General features: G+C 41.6%; 1 protein-coding gene across 1 annotated transcript; it reads right to left on the reverse strand.

Annotated features, from left to right (window-relative positions):
• Positions 1 to 750: 750 nt before the first annotated feature.
• On the reverse strand, positions 751 to 7,674 carry LOC100711644 (cyclin-dependent kinase inhibitor 1C). The gene is made up of 3 exons (XM_003443927.5): positions 2,422 to 7,674; positions 2,143 to 2,260; positions 751 to 1,617 (listed from the first exon to the last, which is right to left on the reverse strand). The coding sequence occupies exons 1-2, from the start codon at positions 2,933 to 2,935 to the stop codon at positions 2,145 to 2,147; spliced, it is 630 nt and encodes a 209-aa protein (XP_003443975.1). The 5' UTR covers positions 2,936 to 7,674; the 3' UTR covers positions 751 to 1,617; positions 2,143 to 2,144.
• Between the last annotated feature and the right edge of the window lie 408 nt (positions 7,675 to 8,082).

Genomic DNA, 8,082 nt, shown 5'->3' on the forward strand with positions numbered 1-8,082 from the left:
AAAGCTGCTCAAACGAGGGAGAAACTTGTGGAAAATTATGAAATGTGGCTTTATTTACTTGTGAAAACAGCCCAAAGGGCCCGGAGCGTATTCACACGGACGCCGCATTTGGCTTCTTTCAATTAAGGGTAAACTTGCAAGTATGACCTGTTGAATGGTTTGTTTCAATAGACGAGGACAATTACAAAGACTAGTAGTTTTCTTTTTCCAGCTCTGGCAGGTGGCCTCCACGCCCGGTGTATCTACGCCGGGGTAAACAGTGTGTGTGCGTGTGTGTGTGTGAGTGGGTCTTTAGAGGGGCTTGTCGAGTGCGGGTGGATGTGGGGGTGTCTTCGTGGCAGACAAAGCGGGATCCAAAGGCAGCTGCTGCTTCTTTTAGGGAGCGAAAGGGCCTTTAAATCCTCGCCTTATATCCCGCAGCTGCCAAGCAGCATACGGCTGCGACTCAATGCGTTTTCCTCCCGCAAGAGTCTGCGTGAAGAGGACACACTTCCACCGGGGGGAAGGTAAAATCAGGTAGACATGTCTGTCACAACAGCATGTGTGTTCTTCGCAGGGTTTCTTGTGTAACTTTGCAACTGAGTGACCCAATCTCAGAGTGATCGAGGAGCACGATGCAGTTTCACAAGTAACCCGGCCGCTGATGATGGCAGCTCTGTGGCAACCACACAAAGACGTCATCTGCCTCCTATCTCTGTTTCAATTTCCTTTTTCTTTTTACTCTCATAACAAAACACACAAACAAATGTGTTTAAAATTAAAGTGGAAGAAAGAAATTTTTATTCACGTCATTCGCAAGACATAATTAGGTCACTTGTATAGAAAAAATACATACAAAATTAAACCGGCTCAGAGATACAAAGAAAACTATTTTTTTCAAGTGTGGGACTAATATGAGGAAGCTACATGATTGCGAAAATTAAGAACAACAAACCAAAAACAAAACCCCACAAAATTTCAAAAGAAAAAAATGTAAATAATAAAATTAAAATTACAAAATATGCCCTTTGGCTAAATCAACAAGGCATTTATCAAATATGAACGAACATAAATAAATTATAAGTTAGAATAGACTTAAAAAATATACATTTTACCGAACAAAAGGAAAACAAATAATAATAAACACGCACGCATACACAAACGAGAACAGAAATAAACATTTATAAGGTATTGTCTCTATAAAGCTGTACACTTTTGGCCAGTGTAGACGATTCTTTTAAAGAAATTTTTTTTTAGAATTGCACAGATGTTAAAACATTTAACACTGTCGAGTGGCTGTATGCAAAAGCAACAATGAAATGCTACATTTGTACTGGATATAAGTCATTCGGAGAAATCTCCTCTCTCGCTTTTCTTTTTCTCCTGCCCCCCCTCCCACCCCACCCCCAAACCGTTCGGAGTCCTGAGCCTGGTCAGGAGCTCGGATTGCGCTCCGCCGGGGCGCATCGAGCCACAGCCGACCGTTCGGACGTCTTTGTCCCCCCAACACCGTCCTCTTCTCTCTCTCCTGCGTTTCAGTTGGTTGGGTGGGTGGGTCGGTTGACGGGGTGGTGGAGAAACAGTCTCCCGTGATCCTCAAAATGCGCAGGAAAATAGTGCAAAAAGAACAAAAAACACCTGAGGAAGAAACAAAACGCAATAAGTTTTCTGAGAAAAGAAGAAGAGGAAAAAACCCGGCTATTCCTAAGAAAGACGGCGAGTCAGCTTTCTGTGGAAACCTGAGACTCGCACTCAGCAGAAGGCGTCACCCTTTGCCCGAGCCCTTTTTCCCGCCACATCGTGACGCACGAACACCCTCCCTCCCCTCCCCCAACCGCTGGTGTTACTACATCAACTACTATCACTACTACTGCGATTTCACCACCGCAGTCTCTCCCCATCACCCCCACCCCCACCCCCCTTGCACACACACACACACACACACACACACACACACACACACAAGGCTGTCTGTGCCTTTTGGCTCACGTAATCCGCTGCAATAATTAAAGCGTAAAAACCATAACAAACACACAAAGACTGCCCCCCCCCCCCAGAACCCAGGATGCTGAACATGAGAATCTGTTACTCTATTTATAATAAAGCTTCATTGTCTCCTCTAAGTGTGTAAAAGAAAACAATTTTGATTCGTTTAGAAAATACCTTCAGCGGATCCTCTTCCGCGGAGTTTGTTCCACCTGGATTGGAGACTTGGAGAGGAGACAGGCGGTCATGTCACTCGGTTTTATATCAGCAGGCCTCTTTCGTTTCACGTAGAAGTCTGTGACAAAGGAAACAACAAGGGGGGAAATGAATTTGGATTTATGGGTCGTGATGAAATGATGCGCTGCGCACAGCGGGAGGACAGAAGGATGGTGTGGATGCTGGTATAGGAGCCAATAGCAGGCTCGATTTTCAAAATGCGAAAGCCGCTGAATTTACCTGTGATGTGCGTGTTGTTGTCAGGAGCGGCCGTCCTCTTGCGCCTGACACACGGGAGCTGCCTGGTGGTCGCTTTCCCTGAGTTGATCTTGTCTGTGCGGTTCTCCTGGTTGATCTCCCCCGCGCAAGGAGAGCTGCTGCTCTCTGGCACGGCCAGACGATCCAGTGCGTCCGCACGAGGGCTCTCCGGGAGAGCAGAATCCGGGGGTGACTGCACGGGCACTCGGATTTTGCCGTCCTGCACAGAGTCCTGGTAAAACACCGGGGTCTTATCCGCAGTCACCACCTCCCACTCGTAATCCCCATCCAGCGGGGTGTTGGCCTCGAAATTAAAGTTCCATCTCTGTTGGTCCCGTTCGGAAATCTCTCTCAATTTTTCTTTCATCTCCCGGTTCAGCTCATCGTGATCCACCGGTCCGAAGAGGTTTCGGCAGACTCCGGTGCGCCTCTGGAGAGGGAAGGTCTTCCTGGCCACCAGCCTCTCTAGCGTGGTTGATAATTGGACGTGGGACATCTCCAAAAACAAATTTCCCCCGGAAAAAAAAGAATCCAAAGTGATAGACTGATCCCTGCTGAGGTGGTATGTTGATAAATGATGTTGTTGTTCAGCCCGAAGTGCGTTTGTGTGTGTATCCTAATTCTTACGCTCGTGCCTATGCACGCCGCACCGTTCCGTTTAAATGTACAGCTTTCATAGTAAGTCTTTGGAGTATATAACCTCCTAACGGGCACCTTGATCGCCCTTCTCATTGGTTGCCTGGAAGTCCAGCCCTCTCCAAAACCCCCACCCTGATTTCCCATTTCCCGTTGTACCTATTGGCTTCGTGCCGACCAGAGCGCAGCGTTTTGATTTTTTCTCTCTCTGAGTGTCAACCCTCGGGAAAACTGAGCAGTTTTTTTTTTTTCTCGTGTCAGCAGGAATGTGTTTTACTTCGCATTTGTGTATCTGATTCTATTTTCGGACACCTTGGTTTTTGGTTTTGTCTTCCGTGTTTAGTTGTAAATGCCTCCGACCAAGGGCGTAAAAACGCACCATCGCATTATTTTCATACTTCATATTTAGTGTTCAGCAGTTGAACAGCTTCAGTGTGTTATTCTTTAATATGTAAGGAAAGAAAAACAAATGCTGAAACCCGATCTAACCACTTAACTGATGTTTGACCCTGCCATGTCATCCGGCACATAAATCCACCCACTTTTCGATTTCTTCACGTTTTCGTTTATGTATTTTTTTGTCGCCGATCACAATAACAGCGATTCCAGTCTGCGGGGATTTGCCCCACAGTAAGCAACTCTGTCTGCAGTACAGAAGCAACGTAAACATTAGTTAGACCTCAATAAACCACAATTTTAACAGTTTTTAAAAGTCTTTTTTACTTAATAAAGCAAGGCAACTTTTCGAAATCGTTTTTTTTCTTTTCTAAATGCGCTTTGTTACATTTTTTATTTTTTACCTTAATATATAACATAGCAAATCGAGAATTTAAGCACCGTGCCGTGTTATTTTTGGCAATTAAAAGTGTACGTCCATCCACTCACAAAGGCATAAATCACTCAAGTCACAATCAGCCTGTTACCACTAATGTGTGCGTGCGGCTCTGGGGATTGTTACTGGTGAATAGTCATTATTACTTATGAATAACTTCAAAATATGCACAGTAGCATTTACTACAATACAGGATTTACGTTTTAAATATCATAGCAAGCTTTATTATAAGGAGAGACTCGGGGAGCTCATTCTGGGCCAAAGACAATGCACTATTTGGCAATTTTGAAGAAAACAATCCTGATCCACACCAAAATGTACTGAGTGCTTCAGCTGCCAGTGTTTCACCACACAAACGAGTTTCCCGAAATTCCGCTGTATTTATTTATTTATTTATTTATATTTCATTTTATTTTTCTCGTGCATAGTCGTACTGACAGTCAGGCACTGCAAGCACAACTTCCATAAGTTTGACTCCAGGGTACCGGCTGTCTTAACAAGCAGGGAAACAGTCACGGGAGACGGGCAACGCCTTTTTGTGTGCAATGATGGGTGCATGGCGTCCCGTAGAGGTTCCAGTCTGAAACTGCAGCTCCAACCTCAAACTGAACGCAACCATCAACCCCAGAAGAAAATAAAGAGCAAGACTTTCAGTGTATCACCTCCTAGTTTACACATGTGCACATAGATTTTTTTAAGTGACACAGGTAACATATTCAGGGGAAAATCTCTATAAAAGAATTTTATCCACATTCATCCTGAAAAGGAGCATGATCTGCAAGCTCTGTGTAACAACGTGATGTCACATGAGGCTCAGCTACAGGTCAAGAGGTTTACATGTGAGTGTCATCAAAGCAGCATGAAGAAGACAGAGGGACACCGGGTCTGACCATATGTGTGCAGGCTTCCTAAAACACTTCCAGTAAAGGTCAGGTGGTGTCATGTGACAGTGACAGTAATATGTGACACATTTTTCCTGATTCAGGACTGTAAACTGAATCCATGAGGACTGACACGATATTATAAGGGTGTAAGGTTCATTAGAGTTTTTTTAATGATTTTGAAAATAATTATCTTTCTTTTCACAAGAATAATTAATTGTCTATTAAGAAGCAGCATTTAAAGCACGCATGCTTGAACAATGCTCTTCAACAACAACAAAAAGATTTGTTTTTGAGTCTTTTAACCTTGAAGTGACCATCCTGGCTAGATGAAATGTGCTTTAGTGATTTTGTTTCATAAACATTCTGCATAGCACAAATTTGTCAGTCTACTCCTGAAAATTTTACAGGTATCTGTTCAATGTTTAGTGGAATTTTCAGTTTCTCTTCACTACACTGTATTGTTTGCAGTCATAGCTCACAGACCTATGATCGTTTATTTGTTTGTGTGTGTGTGTGTGTGTGTGTGTGTAAACCATAAATCAGCCCACTCACATAAAGAGCTTGGTCACTTGAGGGTTAAAGTGAAAATGAACGTAGGCAGGCAGAAATCTCACTGTTGTATTTTGGCGCCCCCTGCTGGTAATACAAGTTTACTAAAATTTGACCCAGCTGGTGAACCTAATTTGAAGCCATGTAAAGTGAATGTAAATTATTAAACACATAAACCGGGTTTATTTTGCTTATGCTGATGGTAACCAATTAACTGCACACACAACATCCTCCTAAGCAGATCACAGATAAGGTTGATCAGTGCCTCTGCTGCTTTACATATAACTCAGTGCTCAACAAAACTTATCTCATCACTTCACTCAGTCCCAAGCTGGTTACAGATTTGCTTTACAATTCTTTGATTGTGGGAATAACTCTTCTGTTCCTCGGGCATACTCCACCAGCTGATAGTATCAGCTGGTGGAGTAGCTGATACTATCAGCTGGTGGTTTCAAGTCAATTAAAGTGCAAAGAGAAAGTCTGGATCCATTAGTTTTTCAAAGGGAAAAATAATCTCTTTCATCAGGAGTGGTCAGTCAGCTATGTAGCCTGACTCATTTAGCTGACACATGCAGGAGTATGATTCTTTCATCTTTACACACATACACACACACAGACACATACACACACACTACAGATGACTTAACTTGCTCTTTGACTTGAATGGAAATATCCAGAGGGCCCAATCCAAGTAAAAAAAAAAAAAAGACCCCGGAGGCTCACTAGACTGTGGGCAACATGTTGATTGATGGAACAGACAAAGAGGGTTGAGCTCTAATTGTGTTTGAGCTATTGTCAAACACTTGATTAATCAAAGGAAGGCCTTGATCCAAACAGAACAGAATGTGAAATTAAACTGAACTCAAATAAAAAATTTAATTAAAAAGGGCATATGAGCAGTAGGTTTTTAGATTGGATTTTATTTGTTTCAATATGTTTCCTTTCCACTGGTCACGTTAAAGCAGTGAAATAAATGTGCATATATGTTGTATATGAAAAAAAGAGGCCAACGGCTATGGTCTTTTTTTTTTTAAGTTAACTGAAGAAGAAAGAATGTAAACACAAAAGGAAGAAAACAGCTGTCTACTGATTTATTATGAGTGCATTAATCCCAATTGTTGTATTTAACTAGGGACTTGTGTGTTTTTCAGGTTGACTGTGCAAACACATTGTTTGTGCTCCGTTTTTATTGTCGCGGCTCTTGAGTAACTAAAAAGCACACACACGCAGACCCCTCACCTGAACAAACTGATCCTTTTGATCCTGCAGTGTCTGCAGGCATCACCGCTGGGACTTTCAGCAGATGAATATACGGTCATTGAGGCCCGCTGTCCCACATGATAGCTATAAAACTGTTTTGTCTGCATGCTGTCGCTGAAGACTGAAGCTGGCAAACATGTGACACACCCATGATGACCCACTCCACGAGTGACGACCCACTCCGTCAAACAACGTTTAAGATCATTAGACCTTTTAAAAGAAATGCATATTCTACAATACAAAGAGAAATGTAAATATAGAGACACTTCAAACGTCTGCTGTGCTACTGATGCAATCATTCGCAACAGCACGACATAAGCAAACGTCCGCATGTTATTTTTAAAGTTGTGCATTGCTGTCAGCACCTTGTAAATACTGCCCATTACTGACTATTGCCTTATTACATGTCAGCAAAATAAAACAAACTTGAAAATGAAAATGTTACGTCACAAAATCAACTTCTTTTTCTGACAGAAAATTGAAGGAGTACATGCTTCATTTGCTTACTAAATCCACCAGCCACCATCCAACTGGATGGTACATTTCTGCCAAATTGTGAGCTGTAATTATATAAGCCTGTGTCCAATGCTTTAAAACATTCTGTGCCGAGTTGTTTGTTCAGAAGTTAAAATAGTGCTTTCAGTGTTTTTATAGCACTTTTGCATGAGTAAATATCTAAAACACGCTGCGGTTTGCGGCTGACTTGTTCTATTTCTCTTCAGGCAAAAGACTTTTATAGTTCATCTACATGACCCCTGAACTTTTTTTTGAACCCTGCCTCTCAATTACTTTAACCGCAAGGGGCTTTACTTCCTTGATTTATGCTGTGCTTTATAATTTTAAAAGTTTTATTATAACTAGGGTAATTAAAGTGCCATGCCATGTTTTTAATGATAGAGAGGCAGAGGAATGCTCTGTTTAAAGCAATATATATACTTTAATGCTACTGTTTTTAAAAGCCAGCCAATCAAACTGTTTCCAAGAAATGCTTAAAGCTTTGGGCTACACCATTTATTCCCGTTATGAAAACAAAAGCCAAACACATGCTTCACTCGTATGAGTCACTGCACTCATATGAGGTCTTTAGAAACAGTGATGCCACACTAAACCTTACACTGAAAACTATAAACATACAACTGGTAGCATGTTTAATTCTATGGTCAAAATATATTTTAAAGAATTATTTCTTTAAGGTTTAATTATGGATATGTTAAAATAAAATTGTATTAATGCTAAAGATAACCTTTGCCAAGGAGGTTATGTTTTTGACAGCGTCAGCATGCATGAATGTCATTGTGTCTGTACACACAATAGCTCAAACAGTTTTGAATGAATTCTGATGAAACTTCGTAGAAGTGTAGAGTGAGTTCGTGTTAACAACCCATTAAAATTTGGCTCACATCTACCAAGGTCTTCAAAGTCAACTTAATGGTTTATTGGCCTATATTGACAAAAAGCCTTATAAATTAGAAACTATGATTC

This window comes from Oreochromis niloticus, linkage group LG7 (assembly GCF_001858045.2).
Source record: "Oreochromis niloticus isolate F11D_XX linkage group LG7, O_niloticus_UMD_NMBU, whole genome shotgun sequence".
NCBI classification, from domain to species: Eukaryota; Metazoa; Chordata; class Actinopteri; order Cichliformes; family Cichlidae; genus Oreochromis; species Oreochromis niloticus.